Here is a 10,068-nt window from a genome sequence, read left to right on the forward strand (position 1 = left end):
GAAGGTTGAAAAAAAAAATTTCTTCAATTTGAAATATATATATATATATAAGCCATGCTGCAGTGCTTACAACATATATTTGGCAAAAAGAAAATATTTTCAGTAAATTTCATGTAAGATTTATATACTTGGATATTTCCAGTAGTTCTGGATCTTGAGGAATTGACTTCTGCAATCATATGAAGTTCAAAATCTTCAAGAGACACGTGATTCTTTGGTAATGCAATACTTTTAATATTTTATTGTCTAATATCATTGGTTAAAGCTTGTTTTGGATAATCGTGTTTTATGGGCCTCGAGATCAGTTTAGTCAAATGACATTCACATGTTTATCAAACCAAGAGACTTTTTAGGAATTATTGTGCAAGTACTTCAGATGAACAAACCTTGTCATTAATGATCATTGTGGTTTTAAAATATAACTTATATAACCTACATTTTAACCATTTTTGTCACGTTTGCATAGTACACAGTGTATTTGACACTGCAAATAAAGCAAATAAAGGTAAGAAAAGAGCAGGGAGTGCATGAGTAAAATGTAGAACATGGAAACTCTTTATTATGAAAGATACATCAGAACCAAACGCATAATGTTCCCAGTTCATCTCTCTGGGCTCTGAATACATTTTAAACGCGCAGCTACGCAAACTCAGGCATAGCTACAGCACAGACACGCGGCTTCACGAGATCTGACGCTCTGAAGAACCGGCAACATTTGACAGAAAAACACAACAGAAAGAGAGAGGGGGGCGTGTGGGGGGTCAGAGGGGCATGCGGTTTCCCTCTACGCTGATCTTCACCGCGTGTCCCGTCTTCGTCAGTCGCTTGATGTCTGCGAAGCGGCGCAGCTGTTTATCTACTCGTGACATGCCCTTCTTCATCGGACCCTGAGCGACAGAGAGAGAGTCATGAACACTGCATTCACAAATATGAGGAGGAAAACTAGTGCAAGTAAAAACAAGCCTGTGTAAAGTAACAATCTTTTTTTAAATTAACAAAAAATAAATAGGAAACTATTATAAAAAAACAATTATTTTTTAAATTACATAGAAAAGGAAACTATTACAAGCAAGAAACAACAAAAGTACATTAATAGAAAACAATTACAAAAAACTTAAAAATATATTATTCTTTTTAATAAAAAAAACAAAAAAAAAACAGGAAACTATTACAAGGGGGGAAACAATTAAAAATATATTATTTTAAATGAACAAATAATGAATAAATAGCAAACTAATACATGCAAAAACAAGGCAATTAAAATTATATTTTTTAAATGAAAAAATAAATAAGCAAAAAAAAAAATCTTCATATTTTTTCAATTAAAAAAAAAGACAAATTACAAATATCAATATTTTATAAATAAACAAAAAATAGGAAAATTACAAAAAACCCCACAAATATCTTATTTTTTTTAATTAATGAAAATTAAGTACACTATTACAAGCAAAAAATTAACAAAAAATTATTTATTTTTTTAAATTAACAAAAATATAGGAAACTATTACAAGCAAATACAAGACAATTAATAATATAATAAAAAAATTTAATCATCAAAAAAAGTAAATAGGAAACTATTACAAGCAAATTAAAAATCTTTATTCTATTTTTTTTTTATAGGACATTATTATTAATAATAAAATTTTAAAAAGGAAACTATCACAAGCAAAAACAAGCCAAATAAAAATATATTTAAAAAAAAGGAAACTTTTAAAAGCAAAAGTCAATCATTTTATTTTAAATAAAATAAACGGGAAATTACTAAAAGCAAAGTCGCTTGACTTACAAACACTAAAAGAAAGATCAAGTCAATTAAAAATGTGCATTTGCCTCTACAATAAAAAACAAGCCAGTTCCTGTGAGAATCAACCAGAGCTGATAATGAACACACACTTGAAGTGCTGAGGTTTAGTGTTACTTTCTCACACACACACACACACACACACACACACCAGTGCTCTGGTGACGGTTACTTCGCCCCATTTATGGTAAGAAACTTCCAAAACCAAGAATGGTGGAATTAGTTTCAGTAACTTTCAGTAAAGGTGCATTGTGTAATATTTAGGAGGATCTGTTGACAGAAATTGCAATATCATATACATAACTATGTTTTCAGTGGTGTATAAAGACCTTACTTATGTTTTTATCACCTTAGAATGAGCATTTCTCTCTACACACACCGCGGGTCTCCTTACACACACGTTTCTACAGTGGCCCTGAACGGACACACGCGTTTCGTCACTGTGTTGTTCTTCGTGTATAGAAGCTAAAGCTAAAGTCAGCCAATAAAACACTGACACAATGATGAACAAGTCACAATAATATTCACAATAACATATCGTTTTACTGAATAATCAAGTAAACCTAATTTCTGAATTTATCTTTGTAAAGAAAGCTCATTGCTGAACTGGCTACTCTCTGCTGTCTCAGACGACGACATCACTTCCTGTCAGCCACCGTAACTTCTGTTGGGTGCAGTTCACAACCTCACCACTAGATGCCGCTAAACATCACACACTGCACCTGTTTGAGGACTGGTTTAAGGGGCCCTATTTTAACGATCTAAGTGCATGGTCTAAAATGTTTAGGATGTCCGAATCCACTTTTGCTAGATTAACGACAGGAAAAATGATAACTGCGTCGGGCTGAAACTAGCGAAACACACTTGGGTCGCGCCTGACGCTTGGTATATGATAGGGCCCCTGGTGTTAGTTGGGGTCTCTCCTTCACTACACTGTCTCCAGTGCAGCATGCAGAGCCATGCAGACACTTACTGCCCCCTCAGGCGGGACCAGGAACTACAGGGGCATTCGGTTCCCCTCAATGCTGATTTTCACAGCACCCTGTGGGCGCCGCTGCTTCCTCTCCTCCGCAAAACGCCGTTTGTGCTTCTCCATCAGGCTGAGGCCTTTCCTAAAGCTCGTCTACCAATCACATAACAGTCAAAAAACCTCCTCCGCCAATCAGATTAAAGGGCGGGTACTTGAGGAATTGAAATTGGCAAACTCTATAGATCATTATTTATCATTATCATTATCTCTACAGATCATTATTATCTTAAGTCAGATAAAGAAACGTCTCTCCATCCTGTGCAGACTCCTCTCACTCTTGATTTGAGCAAGAGACACCTGTCAATCATTCCTCTGTGCTTAAGCCCCGCCCCCACACAAATGCCCCGCCCACTTACTCGGTTTGAGTCCCCATCCACGTTCCATTTGGGCCGAACCACGTAGTCCTTATTGGACGGCATCGGCACACGAGCCCTCGCACAAAACCCTGGGTCACCCGGCCTTAACGCCCTGAGAGAGAGAGAGAGAGAGAGAGAGAGAGAGAGAGAGAGAGAGAGAGAGAGAGAGAGAGAGAGAGAGAGAGAGAGAGAGAGAGAGAGAGAGAGAGAGAGAGAGAGAGAGAGAGAGAGAGAGAGAGAGAGAGAGAGAGAGAGAGAGAGAGAGAGAGAGAGAGAGAGAGAGAGAGAGGTTTATTAACAATAATAAAAAATAACATGTATTATATCATTTGTATAATATATTATAAAGAGAGAAGTAAGAGGAAGTGTAGAGCCGTACTTCTCCTCTCCTGTTAACACCTTCTCCAGATCTCTGCGAGGAGTCTGTCCACCAGAACTGTGGAGGAGAAACACACACACTGAGACGGAGAACAGATGCATCATGGGATACGCTCAGGCAAACATGCGGTCAGTGTTTGAGTCGGATGCGTGTGCAGCGTTTGGGTTCGGCCCAGTTTGATCACATTCGCCTCAGTACACACACACACACACACACACACACACACACACACGACATCAGCACAATGAAATGCAGAGACTCACATGCCTTCAGTGTTTGAAGAGCTCAAGATGAGAGGGAGTGAAAATGGAGTGAAGGTCAGAACAGAACGTGATGACAGAACGTTCAAAGTCCGATCAAACAGAGTAGAATATGATCAAACTAAAAACTAATAGAATCTGAGAGTTTCCGATTCAACAAATCTGAAGGAATAGAATCAATCAAGAACCGACAGAACAGCCTGATCCAAGTCCATTTAACCTCTGCATCTAATATATTTGTATGTTGCTTGTTTAACTTTAATGACAGACAGCAGCAGGAATATTAGGCTGCCGTTACTTTAAGAGCGAATGCACAGATCCAATATACTGATACACATCTGTTTACGTTCACGTAAGTCATACGTCACTGATACGGACACTTGCTGAGACGGACATTATGAGATAATTTTGCATGTATGTGTTCGTTCAAGCACAAATAGACGAGAAACAGAACAGAATTCGGAATAGAAAATAGCGAGAGAGTAACGAATCGAGTTCTTTCGCATCTTCTTGCACTCGACAGGCTTTAAATCTCTCAACTGTTCACACTGACAGGTCCTAAAACACTTTCGCTCTATGATGGTTAAACTGTGCACTTAATCTGAGAATCACATGCGTCTCCATTCCCTATTCTCGACAGCGTGACGATCAGGCATGAGCACGTCACGATAGCGACGCTGGAGCCACACACACTGCAGCTCACAAAAGTTCATTATTTGCATGTGCTTTAAAGCCTTGCGGTCAAACATGTGATTCGCGTGCGGATGCGCTGACATGCGCTTTCCTGAGCGAAACACCCGAACAGCGCCTGCTTACTGGACTAAGATATCTCTTGAGTCTTATTGAGCTAATAATGTAAAATATATACATACATGGTTTACATAAAGTTGGTTATATCTAAAGTAGAGCCCGACCGATATATCGGCGGGCCGATATTAGGCATTTTCCTAACTATCGGTATCGGCATTTATAACGGGCGATAAATTAATATTTTAAAAAATGCAGCGTGCAGTGATTTATGTAAGGATGGCGCTGCCAATAAAGCACCTAAAAGCTGTTACAAAGAACTGGCAAAAGTGGCAAAAAAATAACAGCGCGTCCGGTGTAGACACAGTGTTAAAGCTCATTCTGCTACGTTACAACATCAAGCAAGATTCCAATAATTTATGTAATTATAACACTTTATATAGGGCCATTTTGCATTAAAAGTAGCCAGATGGAGACGCGACACGTTCAGAATTAATACACTTTTAGTAAACTACAGAACAGCGCGAGCGGGAAGCGGCTCACCTCACGCGGGCAGAGAACTCGTCCGAGAACGGACACTGTTAGTGATGTAAAACGCACACACACAGGTCTGTTAAATTAAGCAATACTTTTAAGGTAGTCTAATATTTTTCTGACTAACAAAATTACTGACACAGTAAAGGGTAGATTTAAATAAAGAAAAACGAAATTTAAATAAAGAAATTAAACGAAATTTAAATAAAGTAATTAAACGAAATATAAATAAAGAAATTAAACGAAATTTAAATAAAGAAATTAAACGAAATTTAAATAAAGAAATTAAACGAAATTTAAATAAAGAAAAACGAAATTTAAATAAAGAAAAACAAAATTAAGTTAATTTAAAAAACGAGATTAATTTAGATTGAAAATAACGGGTAAAAAGGCTAATACATTTTGTTTCTATTATTCCATTTTCCACAATGTCAAAGCAACACAGCTTAATCCAAAACACAAGCTCAGACATGCACTCCGTCCATACAAACTCCGCTGTTCTGCGCTCTTGCCAGAGAAGACTTGTGCGTCGGTTCTATTTCTGGCATGCACGCGTTTTCCGTGTGGCTCGAGCCGCGCCTGAGAGACGCGTGTCTCACGCAGACAGTGTGCAAACTCCAACCTGTTAACATGGGAGCCGAAATAAAAACGGCCATGCCACGCAGTTAGTGGGTCGCCGGCCTTATTCAAGCGCGAATGAGAACCGTTTCGCGGGGGATCCCAGATGTGAAAAAAAACAACAACAAATATTCGAATGTCAAATTTTCAAATCGAATACCAACCCACCGAATGAATATTCGGGTCCAGCCCTGTAGCCTAGTTTCACGTTTAGTACATTTTGCTTACTACTTATTTAAAATAGTATAAAACTACTGTACATATGTAATTATAAACGTTTTCATTTTGATATTATTAATTTTACTTTACTAAAAAGATCTGAGTTCTTCCTCCACTGGTAGATATTAGAGAAAATAAGATTAAAAATATAAGAGTATTTAGAATATAATATAATATAATATAAAATGCAATGCAAACTAGTTTGGTTACAGCTCAAATTCTCATTCTATCATTCACCCTGCCTCCATTACATATCTTTGTCACACAAGTCTTTAACCACCACATTTGAGTTATCATTGCAAAATGTTTATATATTTATTTTGTTTATACTGTGTATTTCATATACAGTACCCATCAAAAGTTTGTACACACCAATTGGAAAGTGTGTCCAAACTTACTGTACTATAATACACATAAATAATATTGCTACTGTATTATAATACACACACAAATAATATCGGCCGATATATCGGTATCTGGCTTTTTTTTATCGGTATCGGCATCGGCGCCCAAAAATCCATATCGGTCGGGCTCTGCTCTAAAGTGAAAGCAAACATTTGAGAGAAAATCGTGTGTGTGTACATTATATGCGTGCTGGTCTTAAAGGGACAGTGGCCTAATAGTAAACATGCTGTCGCTTGTCCTTAAAGGGATAGTTCACCCAAAAATGAACATTCTGTCATCATTTACTCACTAATGCTGTTCCATTCGTTTCTTTCTTGTGCTGAACACAAAAGAAGATATCTTGTCCCCATTGACTTCTATAGGAAATACATGCTATGGAGGTCACTGGGGACCAGCAACTGTTCGGTTACCCACGTTCTTCCAAATAACTATTATTTCCAACAGAAGAAAGAAACTTATTCGGGTTTAAAACAACTTGAGAGAGTAAATGATGCCATTTTTTGGAGGAACTATCCCTTTAATGTTAATAAAACAACAAATCACAGAGGAAATCACTCACTGACTGAGAACTTTAACAGTAGCATTAATAAGAGTTAATGTATAATTTATACAGTGAAGTTTATGTAGTGTTTCATTTTATATTTCAATTCATTTCTTTCTTGAATGCTACTGTTAAATACACCTACTGTAACTGAAAACATAAAGCACTGTTTATTTCATTTGTATATTAATTTGTGTGTGTGTAATGTGTATCTTAAAGATAATGTTCTTATCTTTTAATACCAAAGAAAATAATGACAAAGGTTTTTATCTTTGCCATTTTGGCCTAAATATCTGCCACTCTTTTATATCTTATATTTTGTTTCCTTGTAAGGCTTTGTTTTTAAAATAGGGACATTAGTTTGGCTGTAATGCTCAGTCACTTGCAAAATAGTAAAACCAACAAGAAAAAGAATCGAGATAAAATCGTGATTTTCCTGAAAAAAATTGTGAGATGATGTTTTTGCCATATCACCCACCCCCCATCAGTGTTAGAAACATTCCTGAACTTGAGACAGGGTCATGCTCTCTCTCACACACACACACACACACACACAGTAAACATGAGCGCAGGGGCAAACCGTGATATGATATTTCTGCCATATCGCCCCCACACCTACATCAATTTTAGAAACATTCCTGAACTTGAGACAGGGTCATGCTCTCTCTCTCTCTCTCTCTCACACACACACACACACACACACACACACACACACACTGAACCTGAGCGCAGGGGCAAAGACGTTGGGCTCCTCCGGCCTCTCAGACGTCTGAGGCTCACTTACACACACAGGGAGAGGAAGGAGTGACAGATGAAGGACAGACAACACACACAACTTATGAATTCTGAATTCATTCTGATTGATGAATCTGAACGTAGTGTTTACATGAACGCTAATCACGTGATCGGGTTGATGAGTGTGTTTATATGTCACAAGCTTCAAATCGGGATAGTTTGACATGCGCTCACTGAATGAATATACAGAGTTTCCCGCTGTTTGTGCATAATAACTATTCTCCTACATTGCTTCTTTATTCGTTTTAACAGTGTTAATGATCACATGTTCACAGCAGACTTAATATTTATCCATATGAAGACGCAGGGAAAGGAGAATTATAGGATGACGGGACACTCATTTATAAGACACTTTACTCAACAGGAAGAACAGCTCGCTCCTCACGTCATTACGCTGTTTCTACATCCTTTCAGTTTCGGTTTTCAAGTGTTCACATGTTCTCTCGATCGGATTAGAAACGGAATAAACCACCGCTCTCAATTGGATCGAAATTTCATTGGGATTGAGCTCAATCGGATGGATTAAGGCGTTTACACGAAGGCTGTTCAGTCCGACTGAGCGTCAGTCCGATCACTAACGGGTCATTTGTCAGTGTGTAAGCGCAGGCGGTGATGCAGTGACGAGTGTTACCTGAGTCTGCGGCGCGGGGCGATCTGCTGGTCCAGGTCTCTCTGCTGTCTCTCTTCTCTCGTCATTCCCTTATAGTTCGACGTTAAGCCGAAGATGGGCCGCGACCACTCATCTGTGCACACACACACATCTGGTTTACTATATTTGTGGAGACTCTCCATAGACGTAATGATTTTATACTGTACAAACTGTATATTCTGTCTCCTTACACTAACCCTAAACCTAACCATCACACACACACACACACATATAGAGACGCTGCAGTGTAAGAGAGCTCGTACTGATGAGTTTGAGCGCGAGGTCTTTGTTGGGCCGGGACTCTTTGGGGTGTTTGTAGAGGTACATGACGGCTCGGCCGATCCCACTGAGCTTCAGTGTCTCCTGACTCACGCTGGGCAACTGGGGACACACAAACAAATAAATAAATTGAGTTTATTGCAATATCAGCATTTAAATAAATAATATTAACATGTAAATATATATTTTTATTCATCATGCAAAATTTTTGTCTCATATATATATATATATCATATGATATAGTTAAGCAATATCACACGAGCAACGAGCGCAATTTCACACAAGTGCAGTTTTTGTCCTGAATAGCACGAGTGCAAATGTGAGAATATTCAATAAATAAGAAGTTAATATTTTAGATACAACATAATTGTCTGTTTTTGCTCAATTTTGCCAACAGTATTATCTATGAAGCCAGAGCAGAACTGTTGTGCGTCTTTTCTGAATGAATCCTTGTTTTGAGCGAATCAATCGAGTGAACCAATGATTCAATGACTCGTTCATAAAGAGAGCCATTTACTGCATTCCTGAATGAATCAGCCGTTTGAACGAATCGCATGAATGAATCATTCAACGACTTACTCATTTAGACATTTAAGTTACGTTTTAGTTTCTTAATTAGAGTATCATTTCATATTTATTTTTTTCATATTTCCCTACTAATAAAAAAAACCCTTAAAGGCATTGTTCGCCCAAAAATAAAAATTCTGCCATTGAAGCCTAAAAGTGTACGTGTAATGAATTCTGTAGAATCAAAAAAAAAAAAAAAAAAAAAAATTCTAAAGCTACTTTTTGTGACGCCTATTTAATGCTTTTTCTCATTTACCCCAATAATGACTTTAAATGATATTTTATGGTTAATTTCTCAGCCAAATTTGATTAGATTAATGTGGCAGACTCACTTCTTGCAGGATCTTGAGGAGTTCCTCTCGGATCTTGAGTGCTGGGAGACTCCGATCCGGGAGAGGACTGATCCACTCCTTTATGGCAGCCATCACACCGCTGTCTATGAACGTCTCCTTCAGGTCCTGCCTGCGCACACACACACACACATTGAAATCACACTTCTACAGACTCGAAACAGAGTTTGCTTTTGCCCTGAAAGTACAGCTAATAAACACACACATGCTGATCCTTCAACTAGACGAGGAAACACTCACTTCTTTAGATGCATCACCACTGTGGGGAGCAGCATGAGCTTCTTCAGAGCTGGTTTCTTAGAACTGTTTAGAGTCCGGTCCTCCTGAAACACACACACACACACACACACACACACACACACACACACACACACACACACACACACACACACACACACACACAGTCAGTGGGGTACTGTAAACATGATTCCTGTCCCACTGAGGGATGAGTTATGATCATTTTCTATGATAAATCAACAGTATGTCACTTATACTCTCTGACATTAAAGGATTTGTTCACTTCAGAATTAAAATGTCC

General features: G+C 38.0%; 1 protein-coding gene across 4 annotated transcripts in view; it reads right to left on the reverse strand.

The window, feature by feature from the left end:
* Positions 1-532: 532 nt before the first annotated feature.
* iws1 (interacts with SUPT6H, CTD assembly factor 1) overlaps positions 533-10,068 on the reverse strand; it is a 16,016-nt gene continuing 6,480 nt past the window's right edge. The window contains exons 9-17 of one of the 4 annotated variants that reach the window (XM_081371564.1): positions 9,771-9,853; positions 9,513-9,642; positions 8,598-8,715; positions 8,317-8,428; positions 7,613-7,669; positions 3,567-3,623; positions 3,188-3,299; positions 2,775-2,924; positions 533-887 (exon numbers count right to left, since the gene is read on the reverse strand). In XM_081371564.1, coding sequence (XP_081227690.1) covers positions 2,799-2,924; positions 3,188-3,299; positions 3,567-3,623; positions 7,613-7,669; positions 8,317-8,428; positions 8,598-8,715; positions 9,513-9,642; positions 9,771-9,853 — 795 coding nt within the window. In that variant the 3' untranslated portion in view covers positions 533-887; positions 2,775-2,798. The remainder of the gene's footprint in view (positions 888-2,774; positions 2,925-3,187; positions 3,300-3,566; positions 3,624-7,612; positions 7,670-8,316; positions 8,429-8,597; positions 8,716-9,512; positions 9,643-9,770; positions 9,854-10,068) is intronic. The other 3 variants (XM_081371567.1, XM_081371565.1, XM_081371566.1) reach the window with 3 other exon arrangements.

This window comes from Scardinius erythrophthalmus (assembly GCF_964197995.2).
Source record: "Scardinius erythrophthalmus genome assembly, chromosome: 7".
Classification (NCBI taxonomy): Eukaryota; Metazoa; Chordata; class Actinopteri; order Cypriniformes; family Leuciscidae; genus Scardinius; species Scardinius erythrophthalmus.